The sequence below is a fragment of the Sapajus apella genome, unplaced genomic scaffold (genome assembly GCF_009761245.1).
Source record: "Sapajus apella isolate SASKATOON/1434 unplaced genomic scaffold, GSC_monkey_1.0 scaffold100, whole genome shotgun sequence".
Classification (NCBI taxonomy): Eukaryota; Metazoa; Chordata; class Mammalia; order Primates; family Cebidae; genus Sapajus; species Sapajus apella.
Genome location: NW_022437040.1, coordinates 5,512,566 through 5,533,282, shown reverse-complemented (window position 1 = coordinate 5,533,282; position 20,717 = coordinate 5,512,566). Strand labels below are relative to the sequence as shown.

General features: G+C 40.6%; 1 protein-coding gene and 1 pseudogene across 2 annotated transcripts in view; one reads left to right on the top strand and one right to left on the bottom strand.

The window, feature by feature from the left end:
• GDI2 (GDP dissociation inhibitor 2) overlaps positions 1-20,717 on the bottom strand; it is a 47,089-nt gene that overhangs the window by 6,107 nt on the left and 20,265 nt on the right. For both annotated transcript variants that reach the window (XR_004262631.1, XM_032258215.1), the window contains exons 4-7: positions 19,942-20,076; positions 14,211-14,409; positions 13,492-13,623; positions 1,795-1,894 (exon numbers count right to left, since the gene is read on the bottom strand). Coding sequence is in view for 1 of the 2 variants with exons in the window: in XM_032258215.1 (XP_032114106.1) it covers positions 1,795-1,894; positions 13,492-13,623; positions 14,211-14,409; positions 19,942-20,076 (566 nt within the window). In the remaining variant the exon portion in view is untranslated. The remainder of the gene's footprint in view (positions 1-1,794; positions 1,895-13,491; positions 13,624-14,210; positions 14,410-19,941; positions 20,077-20,717) is intronic.
• Positions 3,785-4,877, top strand: LOC116536369 (annotated as a pseudogene).

The following is a 20,717-nucleotide window of genomic DNA, read 5'->3' as shown; positions in this document are numbered from 1 at the left end:
AAAAAAAAAAAAAATTAAAAAAAAAAATAAATAAATAAATAACCATTTATCTCTATCTCCTAAACAACTATTATGCTGAAAGCACAGGCAGTGTTACTGTCCCGGATAAAGGTCTCCCAGCGTGGAGATGGAAGACAGTGATACTGATGATTCCAACCCCACAAAGGTGGCTGTGTAGAGTCTGTTGGACCCAGATGGTAAACAGTGCTATTTGTACTGATATGCCTGAGAATTAAGTTAGCATTAACAAAACCTAGTAATAAACATGTCAAACAAAATATGGTTTCTTTTGTGCTTTGTAACTTCATTTAAAGTAGATGGGACATAGGACAGAGTCAAGATGAAAGGGGGTTATAAAGAAGCTGCCTAAAATATATTTTCAAAAGATGCAATTAAGTAACATTTTAGAAGGCCTGGCACGGTGGCTCACACCTGTAATCCCAACACTTTGGGAGGCTGAGGCGGGTGGATCACTTGAGGCCAGGAGTTTGAGACTAGCAAGACTAGCCTGGCCAAAATGGCGAAACCCCGACTCTACTAAAAAATACAAAATTGGCTGTGCGTGGTGGTATGCACCTGTAATCCTAGCTACTGTGGAGGCTGAGACAGGAGAATCGCTTGAACCTGGGAGGTGGAGGTTGCGGGGAGCTGAGATCACACCACTGCACTGCAGCCTGGGTGACAGAGCAAAACCCTGTTTCAAATAAATAAATAATTGAATAACATTTTAGTAAATAAAACACACAAACCCAACATCACCCAGCACAGGAATTTACATCCTCAGATGTGTCTCGACTGAGGGCTGTGAGTGAAGAACACCTTGGTTCCAATTCTACCTCAGCCATTCACTGAATTATGTGCCCTTGTAGATGTTTCTTAATTTAAGCCTCCAAGTATAAGCTGGACGTAACGCCTGCCTCTTAAGACATTGTAAGGAATAAGTGAGATTTAAAATGTGATTCACAAGTTATTACCAGGCTTTTTTTGCCCTAGGTCAGTCCTGTATTTTCTCTGTCTTACTCATTGTCCGCTTAACACCAGCTACCAAACTCTGATCTCAAACTTTCATTTCCGGTGACATCTAAACAACTGAAAATGTTTCCCACCCCACCATCCAGGAGGTTTCCACATTTCCATACAGCTTAATATTAAAAAGATAAAGCTGAGATTTGTAGGATTCCAGGGACAGACAGTAAAGCAGTACACTTGGAGGGCATCCTTTACTCCAGGAACTGCTGCAGATATTAACTGTCTCAAATGGCAGAATTCATTCATTCATATGGCAATAAAGGGAAATGAATCTTTTATTTCCTTGTAATTTTTTTCAGCAGCATCCACATCACCTAAGAGGTTTCAAGCAAATGCAGAGCCTCCTCAGACCTACTGAGTCAGAACATGCACTAGAGGCAGATTAACAATGCTTTAGATGTAATTCAAACTTGAGAAATGCTGCTCAGAACTCCACACCCGTGTAGGTGGCCAGCAAGTATAGATCAATTTAAATAAAAATTTGGGAGACAGGCACAACCCACTCTATAAACACAGAATACTTACCATTTAGAGCTTACCCATAATGCATATTTTAATATTAAAATAACAACTGACAACAAAAAAGTTGTTTTTTAAAACAGACCACAGCATCTGTAACTAGTCCTTACTCACGATAAACACCAACTTCCCATACAGAAATCATATACATCAGTGTCCACACCAAAATAAATATTTAGAATACACAATTTTCTTTACCAGAATACAGTATTTTTTTTTTTTTTTTTCATTTTAAAAGCTACTTACTTCTCCTTCAGATTTTACACCAATTACTTTTCCATTCTGCACAATGATTTCTTCAATGGGTTTATTCAGCATATAGGTACCTCCATAAATAGCACTTAGCCTGAAAAATTTTTTAAATCCCAATTAATAATAAATAATCATTTTAACTACTAAAGTCCCCTTCCTTAGATCTTCATGAGTTATAGGCGATATACATTTATTTGTTCAATTTCCTTCTAGAAAGATGTCAGCTTAAAAGTGATTAAAGCATGAAAACAGAGTCAGAAACATAAATTGATATCTCACAGTTATAAACACCAAGTCAGCAAACACGTAGAGTTGGTGTTTATAACTGTGACTGAGTAATAAAAGGAGGCACTTGTCTTTCAAGCTGCCCACTTGGCCCTCTTCTAAGTGTACTTTCTCTCCTTCCTTTCATTTCTACTCTAGAGCTTTTAATAAACGTTCACTCCTGCTCTAAAGCTTGCCCAAGTCATTCCTTCTGCCTTATACCCCTTGGCCATTCTTTTTTCTGAGGAGAAAAGAACCGAGGTTGCTGCAGACCCACACGGATTCACCTCAGTGCGATAATATATTTTGGTGCCTGTGACTCGGATAGCTTCCACCAGTAACACACTTTGGTGCCACGTGACTCAGATACATTCCCTAGTGGTAAGAGACCTCTACGCCTCATCTTCTTCCGCTGGAGGCGTTCAATCCCATACGCAGTTCGCTTCCCCCTTTCACTCGCCAGCTTGCTAAGCAACCACCGAACAGCTCCTCTCAGCCGGCCACAGCGGCTCTGCTTCCACAACTATTCCTCAGCTCACCCTGATGGATGGCTCATGGGGTTGGGAGAGACCTTGGGGACACTAATGGCCCTCCTGGACAGGAGACTCACAAGAGTGGTGAGGCCAAAGCCTAAAGCCGTGCAATATCTGGGGTTTTCTCTGCTTCTTCAACTAAAATCAGCTCTTTCTCAAAAACCCACACTGTGTTCTCCTGTTTTTCATGTGTGTGTTCTGAAATGGCCTTGGGCATGTACAGGACTATCTGCCCCAGAGGCAAGTCTGCCATTTCTCTAGATTCACTTCCAAAAAAAAAGAAAAAAGCTCTGACCAGTAATAGCTATATTGGTCTAATCCTCTGGCATATAAGTAAAACTATGGACTTAAAACACTTTGTAAGAGGGACTGGAGGCAGTAGTTCACGCCTAATGCCACCACTTTGGGAGGCCGAGGCCAGCAGATGGCTTGAGCCCAGGAGTTTAAGACCAGTCTGAGCAACACAGTGAAATCCTGTTTCTACAAAGATACAAAAATTAACCAGGCATGGTGGCACTCATCTGTAGTTGCACCTATCTGGAATGCTGAAGTGGCAGTATCACATGAGCCTGAGAGGTCGAGGTTGAGGTTGCAGTAAGCTGTGATCACACCACTGCACTCCAGCCCAGGTGACAAAGTAAAATGCTGTCTCAAAAAAAAGGTAGTAATAAAGGGGAAAATAAAGGAAGCACTGGAGAATGACTTAAAGCGGCACAAACTAAAGACTGAAGAGATTCTGGAAGGGAGCCAACTGGGTGAGATCTTTCTGTGTTTTCTATGGTTTCCCCTCAGAGAATGACTTCCCTAGTCCTGGCAACATGGCGCAGCTGGGACAGAAGCAGAGCGCCTGCAGTCTTACTGATCTGAGATGTGACAGAATTTGGGGCGGCCAAAGGAGATGAAAATTTCACAGAAGAGGGAGCCTCAAAAGAAGGAACCAACAAATCTATGATAAAATCTCTTCAAATCCTTAACTACCTCCAAAAGTGCTAACACAGGAGGGAGAAGCCAAGGAATCCACCAAAAAGAAACAGCTGAAAAGCTCAAAGAGGTTAGCAGAGATTATAATGAATGAACAGAAGAAAAAATGTGTTTGAAGTTTAAAATTGCCATGTTCAAAGGAGCTTGGTTACTCTAGAGGAGTAATGTTTAAGAATCAGCAACAGGCCGCTTGCACATGTAACATCATGGCGCCGTGTGTGGCCGCAGCAGAAACACAGGTGGCTGGCCCGAGGCAAGGTTGTTGCTCCCTTTGCACCCACGGCTGGCTCTTGAAGCACAGAGAGGAGCTGCAGTCTTCACAGCTGCATCAAGTTCCCTGGCACAACCGCTCCCCTTCCTAAGGCTGCTGCTTACCCCCATGTCTGTGTAAGTAATGGACCCCTCAACCTGGCTCATCAACAGAGCAGTTTATTAGCTGCAGGCAACTATGAAGAGGCTATTTTTTGTCACAAAAAGGCTGCGGCCTATCTTTCTGAAGCCATGAGGATGACACAGTCTGAGCAGGCTCATCTTTCAATGGAATTGCAAAGGGATAGAAACATGAAACTGCTCCTCCTCATCCAAGAGAGATGGAAAAGGGCCCACCGTGAAGAAAGATTGAGAGCCCAGCAGAACACAGACAAGGATCTACCTGGCCCATCTTCGGGCATCTCGCAAACCCTCTGCCGAGGATGCAGGGGGCCAGAGCCCCCTTTCTCAGAAGTACAGCCCTTCCACAGAGAAACGCCTGCCTAAGACTCAGGGGATCTTTGACAGGGATCCAGACACACTACTATTTTTACTTCAGCAAAAGAGTGAGCCAACAGAGCCAGGTATTGGAAGCAAAGACCCAAAAGATGATAAAACAATTATAGAGAACCAGATTTGAAGAGGCATGTGGAATTTCTTCTGGCTGAGAATGAAAGATTAAGGAAAGAAAATAAAAAACTAAAGGCTAAAAAGGGCAGACTTCTAAAAGGTCCAATAGAAAAGGAGCTAGATGTAGATGCTGATTTTGTAGAAACGTCAGAGTTACGGAGCTTGCTGCCACATTCAGAAACTCTACAGCCTCTTCAGCCTGACAGAAGTTTGCAGCAAATACCGGGAAAGCAAAGGACATTCCAATCCCCAACCTTCCTCCCTTGGATTTTCCATCTCCAGAACTTCCCCTTATGTAGCTTTCTGAGGATATTCTGAAAGGATTTATAAATAATTAAAATGGAAGCCCACAGAAGAGGGGAGAAGAGGAAATAATGCAGTAACAGTTAATCCAGCAAAAAAAATAAAAAGGGAAAACCACATAGAAGGATAATCCTGGAAATGCTTCATCGTCTGGTGTACTTGGGAGAAGAGGCATTGCCAGGGCTTGGGAAACAAGTCACTGTGAAATATGTCACATATTATCCAATTCACTGACGTGAGCTACTGATTCTGACTTGGCAGACACTAAATTCATGGAGGTTCAGTTTCTCCAGATAAAAACCAAATGGTTACATGAAATAATTTTTTCAAGCAACAATTACTTTTCTTAAGGGTTAAAATGCATAAAAGTTGGGCCAGGTGCAGCAGCTGACACCTTTAATCCCGGCACCTTGGGATCACCTGAGGTCAGGAGTTCAAGACCAGCCTGGCCAACATGGCGAAATCCCGTCTCTATAAAAAAATATAAAAATTAGCTGGGCATGACGGCAGGTGCCTGTAATCCCAGCTACTTGGGAGGCTGAGGTGGGAGAATCACTTGAACCCAGGAGGCAGTGAGCCAAGATCGCGCCATTGCACTCCAGTCTGGGTGACAGAGCGAGACTCCATCTCAAAACAGACACTTCTCAAAAGAAGACATTTATGCTGCCAAGAAACATATGAACAAAAGCTCATCACTGGTCATTAGAAATGCAAATCAAAAGCACAAAACCATGTGAGAAACCATCTCATGCCAGTTAGAATGACAATCATTAAAAAGTAAACAACAGATGCTGGAGACGATGTGGAGAAATAGGAACACTTTTACACTGTTGGTGGGAGTGTAAATTAGTTCAACCATTGTGGAAGACAGTATGGCGATTCCTCAAGGATCTAGAACCAAAAATACCATTTGACCCAGCAATCCCATTACTGGGTATATACACAAAGGATTATAAATCATTCTACTATAAAGACACATGTACCTGTATGTTTACTGCAGCACTGTTCACAATAGCAAAGACTTGGAACCAACCAAAATGCCCATCAACGATAGACTGGATAAAGAAAATGTGGCACAGATACACCATGGAATACTATGTAGCCATAAAAAAGAATGAGTTCATGTCCTTTGCAGACATGGATGAAGCTGGAAACCATTATTTTCAGCAAACTAACACAGGAACAGAAAACCAAACACCACATGTTCTCATTCCTAAGTGGGAGCTGAACAATGAGAACACATGGATACAGGGAGGGGAACATCATACACCAGGGCCTGTTGAGGGGTGAGGGGCTAGGGGAGGGAGAACATTAGGAGAAATACCTAACATAGATGATGGGTTGATAGGTGCAGCAAACCACCATGACACACGTATACCTATGTAACAAACCTGCACACTCTGCACTATGTATCCCAGAACTTAAACTATAATTTTTTTAAAAAAGTATAAATGTATGTTATGCATAATTAATCTATAATGCTATAAATGATAATGTAAAATCTAAATAATATGGTGGCCCGAGGGGCTGCCTTCTATTTGAAACATGCTTTCTATCATGCATTAATTATATGCATTTTGTTAAAATAAGGTATGTAAGATACACACCCTTCTAGATATAACTGTGTGCACCAAACTTTGCACTACTCACAATAACCTCAAGACCATCAGGAGAAATATTTAAATTTTCGTTTTATTAAGAAACCAAATTATTAGTTATGCTTTTTTAAACAAATTACCAGTTTACATAATTAATCAAGGTGCATTATAAGTTCTAACTTGTTTATTGTACAATGCATCATTTTAAAATACCAAGGAAGAAATATCCTTTGTTTTTAATGATACATGAGTGGAAATAATGCTAGTCGGCAGTATTTGACTGTAAGAAATCAATAAAGTGTGTTTAAAAAAAAAATCAGCAAACAAAAGGAACAACTAAGAAAGAACCACTTTAACAAGGTATAAAATCCAGTCTTCACAAATGCAAGGTGAACAGCCAATAATTGAACTGCCTACTCAAACCAAAACAAACTTCCAAGGAAGAATCCAGCATCTCGACAATCTATCAATCCATGTGTCCAGTATACAATCCAAAACTACTAGATGTGGGAAGAAACAGAAAACTGTGATCCAAAGAAAACAGGTAAACAAAACAATAGAAGCAGATGCCCAAATGTTAAAATATGCAGGAGTTTAAAAGCAGCTATTAAAATATGTTCAATGATATTATGTGTTCAAAAATATGATCAAGAACAAATATCCTTGTTCAAAGATACATATTCAAGGATAAATATGTTGTTATAAATGTACTCAAAAGAGTCAAGTAAATAGAGAATATCACAAAAATGAAAACTATAGGCAAGGCCTGGTGGCTCACGCCTGTAATCCCAGCACTTTGGGAGGCCAAGGCAGGCCAGGAGATCGAGACCAACCTGGCCCACATAGCGAAACCCCATTTCTACTAAAAATACAAAAATTAGCCAGGTGTGGTGGTATGCACCTATAGTCCCAGCTACTCAGGAGGCTGAGGCAGGAGAGCCACTTGAACCCAAAAGGTGGAGGTTACAGTGAGCCGAGATCGTACCACTGCACTCCAGCCTGAGCAACAGAGCGAGACTTTGTTGAAAAGAAAGGAAAGGAAAGAAAACAAAACAAAACAAAACTACTATGAAAAATGGAAACTCTAGATCCTAAAGACAGTATAAAAAAATTAAAAATCACTGAACAAGATTAACAGCCTATTGAAAAGGTCAGTGAACTTGAAGCCACATAAACAGGCATTACAGGCATTATCCAGTATGAAGCACAGAGGGGGGCAAAAAAAGTTTTTTTTTTTTTTTTTTTTTTTTTTTTTTTGTAAGAGACAGGGCCCTGCTCTGTCACCCAGACTGAAGTGCAGTGGTATAATCATGGCTTACTGCAGCCTCAACCTCCCAGGTTCAAGGGATCCTCCCACCTCAGCCTCCTGAAGAGCTGAGACTACTGGCATGCATCACCACATCCAGCTAATTTTTTGGATTTTTCTTTTATTTTTTTTTAAGACAGAGTCTCACTCTGTCACCCAGGCTGGAGTGCAGTGGCGTGATCTCGGCTCACTGTAACCTCCACCTCCAAGGTTCAAGCAATTCTCATGCCCCAGCCTCCTGAGTATCTGGGATTACAGGTGTGCGCCACCACAACAGGTTAATTTTTTTAAGTAGAGACGGAGTTTCACCACGTTGGTCAGGCTGGTCTCCACCTCCTGACCTTGTGATCCGCCCACCTCGAACTCCCAAAGTGTGGGGATTACAGGCGTGAGCCACTGCACCAGGCACTTTTTTGTATTTTTTGTATTTTTCCAGAGATGGGGTCTCGCTAAGTTGCCCAGGCTGGTCCAAACCCCTGGGCTCAAGTGATCCACCCACCTCACCCTCCCAAAGTGCTGGAATTACAGGCGTGAGCCACCATGCTCACTTAAGCCCAGAAGTTCGACCCCAGCCTGAGCAACATGGTGAGACGCCATCTCTACAAAAATACCTAAGTTAAGTGTTGTGGTGCATGTCTGTAGTCCCTGCTACTCAACAGGCTGAGGTGGGAAGATCCCTTTAGCCCAGGAGGCAGAGGGTGCAATGAGCCAAGATCATAGAACTGCACTCCGGCTGGGTGACAGAGTGAGACCCTGTCTCACAAAAAAATAAAATGTTTTAAACCCACACAGAAAAAAAAAAAATCTCTCAGATCAAACTATAAATATAAAGGAACTTAATCTGACAAAACCATCTACAAAAAAAAAAAAAAAACACTATAGAAAACATATTTAATAGTAAAACATTTACTAGATTCCCCATGAGACTGGGACAAAGCAAGGATGTCCATTCTCATCACTGCAACATTAGCAGGAAGTCCTAACCAGTGCAATAAAGGAAAGTTGGTGTTTGTGTTGGGGGGGGACACATAAAAGTTCTAAGAGAAGAATCTCTTTATTCACAGATGACATGACTGTGTAGGAAGAAAATTCTAAGAAACATATAAAACCAGAAAAACTAATAAGTAAACTAGTAAAATTTAAGTACAAGGTCAATATACAAATATGAAGTATTTCTGTAAGCTAGCAGCAAACAATTTCAACATAAAATTAAAACAATTTCATTAACAGCAGAATCAATACAGAGATTTGAACAAAAAATGCAACAGACCTCTACAATGAAAGCTACAAAACACTGCTGAGAAGAAAACCTAATTACATAGATAACAATCATATTCCTGGATTGGCAAACTCAACATAATTAAGATGATCATTTTCTCAAAATTGATCTATAGATTGAACTCAATACCAAAATCCCAGCAAGCATTTTTTCTAGAAATTGACAACCTGATTTTAAAAATGTATATGGAAATGCAAAGGACCTACAACAGCCAAAAGAAATTCTGAAGAAAAAGTTGGAGAAAGTGTATCACCTACTTCAAGACTTAATATAAAACTGTAATTACCCAGACAGTGTAGTACCGGCATAGGAAATACAAATCATTGAAACAAAACTGAGTCCCAAAACAAAACATAGCCAATGATCTCCCACAAAGGCACCAAGGCCACCTAGAAAAGGAAGTCTTTCCAACAAATGCAGCTAGAACAACTAAATAACAGTACATAAAAAAAAGAATAAACTTCAAGTGAACCTCAAGTCCTACCTCATCCCACACACCAACACTATTTCAAGATGAATCAGATTTAAATGCACAAGTAAAACTGTAAAACTTCTTAAAAAAAAAGACATAGGAGAATATTTCTGTGCCCTTGGGGGAAAGTAAAGATTTCTTAAATAGGACCCAAAAGGCTATAAACATTAAAAAAAAATTTTTTTTAATATACTGGACATCATCAAAAGGTAACACTTCCAGGCCAGGTGCAATGGCTCACACCTGTAATCCCAGCACTTTGGGAGGCCAAGGCAGGTGGATCACTTGAGGTCAGGAGTTTGAGACCAGCCTGGCCAACATGGTGAGACCCAATCTCAAAATACAAAAATTAGCCAGGTGTGGTGGAACCTAAATGTAGTCCCAGCTACCCAGGAGGCTGAGGCACAAAAATTGCTTAAACCTAGGAAGCAGAGGTTGCAGTGAGCCAAGATCACGCCACCGCACTCCACCCTGGGTGACAGAAAAAGATTCTGTTTCCAAAAAAAAAAAAAAAAAAAAAGTTACCACGTCTGCTTATCAAAAGACCAGCCACAGACTGGGAGAAAATATTCTTAATACATATATGACAAAAGACTTGCCACCAGAATACACCAAGAGCTCCTACATGTCAAAAATAGAAAGACAATCCAATCTTTAGAAATGTGCAAAAGAGTCGAACAATCGCAGCACAAAAGTATACAAATGGTCAATAAGCTCATGAAAAGGTAAGCAACATGAGTCCTCAAGAAATGCAAATTAAAACCATAATCAGATAGCATTTCACACCTACTTGGGCAATTAAAATTAAAAAGACTTACAATACTAAATGTTGACAAGGATGTGGGGCAACTCTCACACACTGCTGAGTATATACACAATGACACAACCACTCCAGTACACTGTTTTGCAGTTTCTTATGAAGTCAGATTTCTATCTGCCATATCAGTCAGCAATTTCACTCCTGGTATTTACCCAAAAGAAATTAAACCCTGTATCCCCACAGAAAGACTTTTATATAAAACTTTCATACTGCCTTCATTCATAATAACCAAAACCTGAAAACAAACTAGGTGTCCACCAAAGGAGAATTACATATTCATATAATGGAATCCTACTCAACAATTTAAAAAAAAGAATTGGCAGGGCGCAGTGGCTCATGCCTGTAATCCCAGCACTTTGGGAGGTCAAGGCAGGTGGATCACCTGAAGTCAGGAGTTCATGACCAGCCTGATCAACATGGTGAAACATCGTCACTACCAAATACAAAAAATTAGCCAAGTATGTTGGCTCATGCCTGTAATCCCAGCACTCTGAGGGCGAATCACCTGAGGTTGGGAGTTCGAGACCAGCCTGACCAACATGGAGAAACGCTGCCTCTATTAAAAATACAAAATTAGCCAGGCATGGTAGTGCATGCCAGTAGTCCCAGCTACTTGGGAGGCTGAGGCAAGAGAATCACTGGAACTTGGGAAGCAGAGGTTGCAGTGAGCTCAGATTACACCACTGGACTCCAGCTTGGGCAACAAGGGCAAAACTCCATCTCAAAAACAAAAATCGGCACATGCACCAACATGGATGAATCTCAAAAATATGAAAAAGAAACAAATGAGCACATATTGTATTATTCCTTTTACGTGAACTCTGAAAACAAGCAAAAGTAATCTATAGTGCTAGAAATCACAGATGTAGTTGCTGGGGGTGGCGGGGGCAGTATTATGAGATAACACAAGGGAACTGTATGGGGTGAGGAAAATGTTCTACACTTTCACTGGGGTTTTAGTTAAACCCAGGATAGGGACAGGTCTATACATTTATCAAACTGATTGTTTTTTATTTTTAAAAATATTTATAAAATATAAGATATAAGAATAGCTCCTCCTGCTCACTTCTGGTATCCATTTGCATGAAGTATCTTTTTCCACTCCTTTACCTTAAGTTTATGTGAGGCCTTGTGTGGCAGCTGAATCTCTTGAAGACAGCAGATACTTGGTGGATGAGTTCTTATCCATTCTACTATTCTGTACCTCTAAAGTGGAGCATGTAGGCTATTTACATTCAATATTAGTATTGAGATTTGAGGTACTATTCTATTTATCGTGCTACTTGTTTGCCTGAATACCTTGGTTTTTTTAATATCTTGGCTTTTCTTTTCTTCATTATGTTATTGTTTTATAGGTCCTATGTGATTTATGCTTTAAGGAGATTCAATTTTGGTATATTTTGAGAATCTGTTTCAAGATTTAGAGGTCCTTTTAGCCATTCTTGAAGTGCTGGCTTGGTAGTGGCGAATTCTCTCAGCACTTATTTGTGTGAAAAAAGACTATCTTTCCTTCATTTATGCAGCTTTGTTTCTCTGGATATAAAATTCTTGGCTAATAACTGTTTTGTTTAAGGAGGCTAAACATAAGGCCCCAATCCCTTCTAGCTTGTACAGTTTCTGCTGAGAAATCTGTTACTCTAATAGTTTTTCCTTTATAGGTTACCTGAGGCTTTTGTCTCACAGCTAAGATTCTTTCCTTCATCATGACTTCAAATAACCTGACTATGTGCCTAGGTGATGATCTTTTTGTGATGAATTTTCCAGGTGCTCTTTGAGCTTCTTGTATTTGGATGTCTAGATCTCCAGCAAGGCCGGGGAAGTTTTCCTCAATTACTTCCTCAAATATATGTTTTCCAAACTTTTAGATTCCTCTTCTTCCTTGGGAACACCAATTATTCTTAGGTTTGGTCATTTAACAAACTTATTGGAAGCTTTGTTCGTTTTTTTTGAATTATTTTTTCTTTGTGTTCGTCAGATTGGGCTAATTCAAAAGCCATGTCTTTGAACTCTGAAATTCTTTCATCTACTTTTTCAATTATATTTCTGAGACTTTCCAGCGCATTTTGCATTTCTCTAAGTGTGTCCTTGATTTTCAGAATTGTGACTATTTTTTATTTAGGCTATTTCACCGGAAATTTTTCCATTCATATCCTGTATATATTTTTTAATTTTGTTAAGTTGGACTTCACCTTTCTCTGGTGGCTCCTTGATTGGCTTAATCAGCCTTCTGAATTCTGTATCTGGCAATTCAGAGATTTTGTCTTGGTTTAGATCCACTGCTTATAAGCTAATGTGACCTTTTCAGGGTGTTAAAGAACCCTGTTTTGCCATATTACTCCAGCTGGTTTTCTGATTCCTTCTCATTTGGGTAGACTATGTAAGAGGGAAGATCTGGGACTCAAGGGCTGCTGTTCAGATTCTTTTGTCCCACAGGGGTGCTCCCTTGATGTGTGCTCTCCCCTGTACCCTAGGGATAGGGCTCTGGAGAGCCAAACTGCAGTGATTGTTATTTATCTTCGGATCTAGACACCCAGTGGAGATACCAGGCTCCAGGCTGGTACTGGGGTACGTCTGCAAAGAGTCCTGCCATGCGATCTGTCTCCAGGTCTCTCAGCTGTGGATACCAGCATTTACTCTAGTGGAGGTAGCAGGGGTGGGAAGTAGACTCTGTGAAAAGTCCCTGGTGATATTTTTGTTAAGTGCGCTGGTCTTGTGCTGGTTGGCCTCCAGCCAGGAGCTGGTACTTTCAAGAGCACATTAGCTGCAGTTGTATAAAACTGAATTTTTTTTTTCTTGAGATGGAGACTTGCTCTGCTGCCCAGGCTGGAGTGCAGTGGCAGGCTCTCAGTTCACTGCAGCCTCTGCTTCCTGGTCACAAGCGATTCTCCTGCCTCAGCCTCCAGAGTAGCTGGGATTACAGGCATGTGCCACTGAGCTCAGCTAATTTTTGTCAGGGATAGGGTTTTACCATGTTGGCCAGGCTGGTCTCAAACTCCTGACCTCAGGTGATCTACCTGCCTCAGCCTCCAAAAGTGCTGGGATTAAAGGCGTGAGCCACTGCGCCCAACAGTGAATTTTTTAACTGAAGATCTAGGCATATCGTTATATGTTAATTTCAATAAAAACAAAAAGCATCTTATTATTCATAGACTGGTCTCACCTCATTATTTAAACCGTATTTCATATACACATTATGTTGAAGATGAGGTTCAGGATCAGTGAAGTTTTAGCTAACAGGTTAAACATAGGCTCTTACCTTGCAAATCCTTGGGGTAATTCTCCAAGGCCATAGAGTGGGTAAAGGTATGGGCTTTTGCCATATCTTGCCAAAGACTCACTGTAAAGTTTAATTCTATTAATGGTTTCACAACATGGTTGATCTAAGTAGCTGGAGAAAAGGAAATGAATAATATTAGAAAAGGGTTTAGTTTTCATTCATGACGTTCAATTTAAATTATTTTTTGATGTGATTTCAATCCACTACTTTTTTTTTTTTTTCCCCAGACAGGGTCTCACTCTCTCACTCTGTCCCGTGGACTCGAGTCTGGAGTGCAGTGGAGTGGTGTGACCTCAGTTCACTGCAACCTCTACCTCCCAGGCTCAGGCGATTCTTCTGCCTCAGCCTCCCAAGTAGCTAGAATTACAGATGCACACCACTACTGCCCAGCTAATTTTTGTATTTTTAGTAGAGAGGGGGTTTCACCATGTTGGCCAGCTGGTATTGAACTCCTGACCTCAAATGATCCACCTATCTCAGCCTTCCAAAGTGCTGGGATTATAGGCATTAGCCACCGCACCTGGCCCACCACCTTCATATTTCACTTGAAAGGCCCCAACACTAATTTCAACTAGAACATGTTCTTTTGTAGTGTAAAATGGCTATACATTTGTTTTGTCAGAATTTCCACTTGAAAGAATTGGGAAATTTAGTGAGAAATTCAAGAAAAATACAAATCTAAAAACCAAAATACTTACTCATCAGTTCTATAAAGTGCAAGAGCATGACCTGTAAAATCTATAACATCTTGGCCCAAATCAAATTTCTTATACACCTCTCGCATTGTGGTCTTCATAGGATCAATGCCTTCAAAAGTTCTCGGATCTTTTTCATCGAAGTTGGCAACATACACCAGGAATTTCCTGAAGCGACGTTTTTCAAACAGTCCCATTAAACCTAAATAAAATATTTTTCAAAATGCCCACACTTACAATCAGACATCGAGAAAAACAAAGTATGAGAGGAAAGTTTAAACGTGCAATGCTATCCACTGAAGAATACAGGATGCAATTATTTTTTTTTTTGGAGGCCAAGTCTCCCTCTGTCGCCCAGGCTGGAGTGCAGTGACGCGATCTCAGCTCACCGCAACCTCCACCTCCCAGGTTCAAGTGACTCTCCTGCCTCAGCCTCCCAAGTAGCTGGGATTACAGGCGCCTACCACCACACCCAGCTAAGTTTTGTATTTTTAGTAGAGACGGAGTTTCACCATGTTAGACTGGTAGGAAACTCATGACCTCAGATGATCTGACTGCCTTGGCCTCCCAAAGTGCTGGGACTACAGGCGTGAGCCACCGTGCCTGGCCAAATGTAGGACGCAATTTAAGATAAGGCAGTTTGGACAACATGGCTTCCAGTTTCACAACACTTCGAAATAAACTGACACAATTACAACAGGTCACTTATGAAGTCTTCAATTTTACCATACAATTACAAGTAATTAAAACTAGTACTTAACTGAATGAAAAATGTCAAATTATGTCTCTTACTAGGCACAAGGTGTATGTGACCCTGAACAAGTATCCATGAAGACATCCATCTGAAGAGTCTTCCTTTGACAACTCTGATCTATACTCAGCCAATTGCATCAATTCTGAATGTTCTTTCTTTTCTGCCACTGTTTTAAGATACAGTTGGGCATTTAATGATAACAGCTTAAGATACCAAGAACAAATTGACCTCAATGAAATTCAGATGCTGCTGCTGCTGCTAGTCACTTACTTTACTGAAGTCCTATATAAGCAGCCAATTCACTACATTTTACACTAAAAAACAGATGAAGAAGCTACAAACTACCATTTTATAAATCCTCAGCTTTTACTATTAGGCTGTATATCAACTAATCATGGATGGTAGAAAGACAAATAGCCAATGAAAAAGAAAATTTTTTGGTTTTACCTCCCTTTGCCCCCCTTTCCTAAGTTAAACAGCTATTTTTAAAATACAACCACAGTTTTAAAAGCAAACTCTCGCCAGGTGCAGTGGCTCACGCTTATAATTCCAGCACTTTGGGAAGCTGAGGGGGGGCAAATCACAAGGTCAGGAGTTCGAGACCAGCCTAACCAACATGGTGAAACCTTGTCTCTATTAAAAATACAAAAATTCCCCCCACTGCTAAATTTGACTGGCTAAATAAATAAAATACAAAAATTAGCCAGGCGTAGTGGTACATGCCTGTAATCCCAGCTACTCAGGAGGCTGAGGCAGGAGACTCGTTTGAACCCAGGAGGCAGAGGTTGCAGTGAGCTGAGATCGTGCAACTGCACTCCAGCCTGGGTGATAGAGCAAGACTCCATCTTAAAACAAACATCTAAGTGTCTTTAAGTGGGTTTTCTAAATGTGAATTGTGCTTTGCCACTGGACTAGAAGAAAGGAAAAAAGAAGAAAAACAAACAACAACAAAAAAAAAACTTTAAAACATTTCTATTGACTGCTTAATGTTTTTCATAGATTTAGTATTCATCCAAGATCATTTTCCAACCAACAAAACTGAAAATTAAAACTTTGAGGGGCCAGGCATGGTGGCTCAGGTAGGAAGATCGCTGGAGCCTAGGAGATCAAGGCTACAGTGAGCCATGAGCGTGCCACTGCACTCCATCCAGAGCGACAGAATGAGGCCCTGTTTCAAAAAATAATAAATGCATAAAATTTTAAATGTTCTTGGGCCAGGCATGATGGCTCACGCCTATAATCCCAGCACTTTGGGAGGCCAAGGTGGCCAAATCACTTAAGGCCAGGAGTTTAAGACCAGCCTGGCAAACATGGAGAAACCCCTTCTCTACTAAAAGATACAAAAATTATGACTGGGCATGGTGGCTCATGCCTGTAATCCCAGAACTTTGGGAGGCCAAGGCGAGCGGACCACCTGAGGTTGGGAGTTTGAGACCAGCCTGATCAACATAGAAAAACCAGTCTCTACTAAAAATGCAAAATTAGTCAGGCATGGTGGTGCATGCCTATAATCTCAGCTACTCAGGAGGCTGAGGCAGGAGAATCACTTGAACCCAAGAGGCGGAGGTTGCAGTGAACCGAGATTGCACCATTGCACTCCAGCCTGGGCAACAAGAGCCAAAATCTGTTTCAAAAAAAAAAAAAAAAAATTAGCCAGGTGTGGTGGCATGCACCTGTAATCCCAGCTACTCAGGGGCTGAGGCAGAATTGCTTGAACCTAGAAGGCAGAGGTTTCAACGAGCCAAAATTGTGTCACTGCACTCTAGCCTGGGCGACAACAAAAAAAAGTTAACAGTCCTGTTGACACTGAATGAGCAGAAAACATTTGGGATACTGTCTCTAGTCTAGCTGCCGTATTACATACAGGATCTTGACTCACCAGAGAATTTCCAAACAGTAGCCAAGAGATCTAGATAGCATATTACATGAGAAAGGAGACTAAAGTATTTAGTATGGAAAAAAAAATTAGAATTAGGAGGTATGTAATAATTGTTAAAATATCTAAAAAGCAATGTATCAATAGTTTTACATACTATAGGAAAATAGTACTTCTCATGGTTAAGAGTGTGGGATTCTAAAGTGAAACAGACCTGGCTTCAAACCCCTTACTAGCTATACTACTTTGTGCTGTCCTTTTATACCTCAGCTTTCCCATCTGTAAAATTCAAAGTAATAATAACAGCACCTGCATCTCACAGGGTTGCAGTGAAAACTATATAAAGTTAGATAATACACATAAAATACTTAACACATATATGCCTAGAACATAAATGCTCAAAAAACTGTGAGTCTCTGTTAAAATTATAAAACTTGTTCTTACCCACTCATCCCTTGAACTTTGCCACCTCTCCACCTTTCCTTATCCCATTCCTTCATTCTGCCTAGAATTTTCTTGCTAGCAACTCAAGACTTCAAAATCCTTTCCACTAATACAAAGAGATGCTGACAAGGTAGTGATTTGGTCAAAATGCATAAAACTGTTTACTAAAACAAGTGAATTCTACTATACACAAATTATACCTCAATAAACCTAATCTTATAAAGACATACATAAACATATGTGCTTACTTTTCAAAAGGAGAAGAAGGATAAACCAGAATATGTTTACCTAACAGGTCAGAAAGAATTGACGTAGAAAAGACAGAATGAGATGCAGTGGCTCACGCCTATAATCCCAGCACTCAGGGGAGGCCAAGACAGGCGGATCACCTGAGGTCAGGAGTTCAAGACCAGCCTGACCAACATGTAGAAACCCCATCTCTACTAAAAATACACACTTAGCCAGGCATGGTGGTGCATGCCTATAAACCCAGCTACTCGGGAGGCTGAGGCAGGAAAATCACTTGAACCCAGGAGGCAGGGGTTGTGGTGAGCCAAGATCACACCACTGCACTCCAGCCTGGGCGACAACAGCAAAACTCTAACTCCGAAAAAAAAAAAGAATGAGACCAAGACTCTAAATATACCTTTTAACTTTCAAGCTGCATAAATGTTTTATGTATCTGAAAAAATTAGAGAAAATAAAACTGCCAAAAGATAATTTCTATTAGATGAAGGAGGTAACTGGAGCTTTATTATATATAAGAGCTCCAAGAAAGAATAAAAATGTACAAGAACTCACAACCTCTGTCAAAAAAAATTCTATTTTTTATTTTTTATCTAAAAAAAATTTTGAGAAGGGGTATCCTCTGTCACCCAGGTTGGAAGGCAGTGGCATGATCACAGCTCACTGCAGCTTTGACTTCCTGGACTCAAACAATCCTCCTGCCTCAGCCTCCACAATACCTGGGACTATAGCACGTTCCACCACATTTGGCTAATTTTCTTATTTTTTTGTAGAGACAGGGGCTTGCTATGTTGCCCAGGCTGGTCTTCAACTCCTTGCCTAAAGCAATCCTCCTAACATGGCCTCCCAAAGCAGTGGGATTACAAGCGTGAGCCACTCCATGCCACTGTTAAAAAGGATACTATTCAAACTCAAACTCCTACTTTTATGAAAATACTTATTTGGATTAAACTTTCATAGTCATTTAAAAGATTTAAAATAATTTCGAACCAATGATTACACAACTACCTACCTCCAAATGAATGAGAAACTGTTCCTTCCCTTACCCGATTGTCAATCCTAACCTAGCCATGATTCTAGGTGGTATTTTTTACTTTGTGGCTTTAGTGTCATTAATGTTTTATACCCAATATTCTCTCCCTAATCAGAAGTAAATAAATGGAGATAGTGGAAATTGCCAAATTAATTCAAATTAGGTTTATAGATGAGAACACTTTTCAGCACCAACGCCAAAATAATTATGAGAGAACTTATGAGTACTTTTCCTGTTCTCTCAGTCCATAGCTTTCCCTCTTCTAAATTCCTAGAGCCCTCGCCTAGCCTTAGTTATACTAATTTATCCTTCCCCAAACTGCTCCATTCAAGGACTAAAACATCTTGAAGGACAAAAAGGTCTTTTCTAGGGTGTTTGCTATTTAAGAGAGACACTAAAAAAGGAAATATTAACCAGAAATCTTTGGTGGCAACAGAGGACATAATGTCAGGAAGAGAACAAAATCACTCCAAGCCCGGGTGCGATGGCTCATGCCTGTAATCCCATAACTTTGGGAGGATGAGGCAGGCGGATCATCTGAGGTCAGGAGATCAAGACTGTCCTGGTCAACATGGTGAAATCCCATCCGACTAGAAATACAAAAATTAGCCAGGTGTGGCTCAGGAGGCTGAGGCAGGAAAATCACTTGAACTTGGGAGGCAGAGGTTGCAGTGAGCCAAGATCACGCCACTGCACTCCAGCCTAGGTGACAGAGCGAGACTCCGTCTCAAAAAAATTAAAAAATTAAAAAAAAAAAAAATCACTTCAAACTCACTAAGAATTCCAAAAATCAAACATACTGGGGATCATTAACAAGACCAAACAGAAGATAAGCATCATCACGATGAGTACTCCTCCTGTTGGCATTTTGGGTAATGTACTGTAGGGCAAGGTTAGTAACATCATTAAGCACTGGGGCTCTGGAGCAACACTACCAGGATTTCAATCCCAACCCAGCTACTTATTCCAGCTACTTATTACCAATGCAATTTTAGGCCTGAGTTTCATCACCTATGAAATGGAAACCCTATCTCATAGAGAGGTTTCAAAAGTCAAATAAGAAGATGATATGGAGTGTTCAGTACAGAGCCTTCAGACACAAGAAATACTCAACAAAAAGCATAGCTATTATGAATTATTATGAAAAGAACACTATTAATCCTAGATAGGCTCAGATCTACCAGCCACAAGCCACATGGCGATCATTTGAACTCTAAGCTTCAAATGGGTAGGAATTTTTGAACATTTTGTTCACTGATGTATTCCCAACTGCCTAGAACAGTGTCTGGCACATGACAGACATTCAATAAATATTTGTTGACTAGGTCCTAAGACACTTTTCCAGTATAAAATCTCATGGTGAGAAAACAAAACTACTTACTAGATGCCAGGGCTTCTGCTTCAGTGGAAGGAACCTTGTAGATTTTTCCACCCTTATAGACAAAGCTTCCTTCAGTCACTTTAAAATCCAGATAGCGAGTTACCTCTGTATAAAGCAGCATCTTAACCAGCTGACCTGAAAAGTCATATAATTAAAACTATAACTTGTCTATAAACTATAAAGAACATTTACTATTACTAACAGCTTCTCAAATTTTTCCCAACAATGTTCAATACTCCAATGAAATAATTATTTTTTTGAGACAGAGTGTCCCTCTGTTGCCCAGGCTACTGTGCAGCAGTGCTACCACAAGCTCACTGCAACCTCAGCCTTCTGGGCTCATGCAATCCTCCGGCCTGACACTCCCAAGTACCTGGCACCACCACACCTGGCTAATTTTTTTGGTACTGTTTTGTAGAGATTGGGCCTTGCCATGTTGCCCTGGCTGACCTCAAACTCCTGAGCTCAAACAATCCACCCACCTTGGCCTCCCAAAATGCTGGGATTACAGGCATGAGCCACTGCACCTGGCCCAAATTAATCTCCAAAGCTGTATTTTAAATGGGACAACCAAAATTCATACTTATCACACTGCACATTACAAGTTTTAGTTGTTTTCTTCCTACTAAAGGTGGAATACATAGGTTTATTCTTTTTTTTTTTTGAGACGAAGTCTGGCTCTGTTGCCCAGGCTAGAGTGCAGTGGCATAATCTTGGCTCACTGCAAACCGCCTCCCAGGTTCAAGAGATTCTCCTGCCTCAGCCTCCTGAGTAGC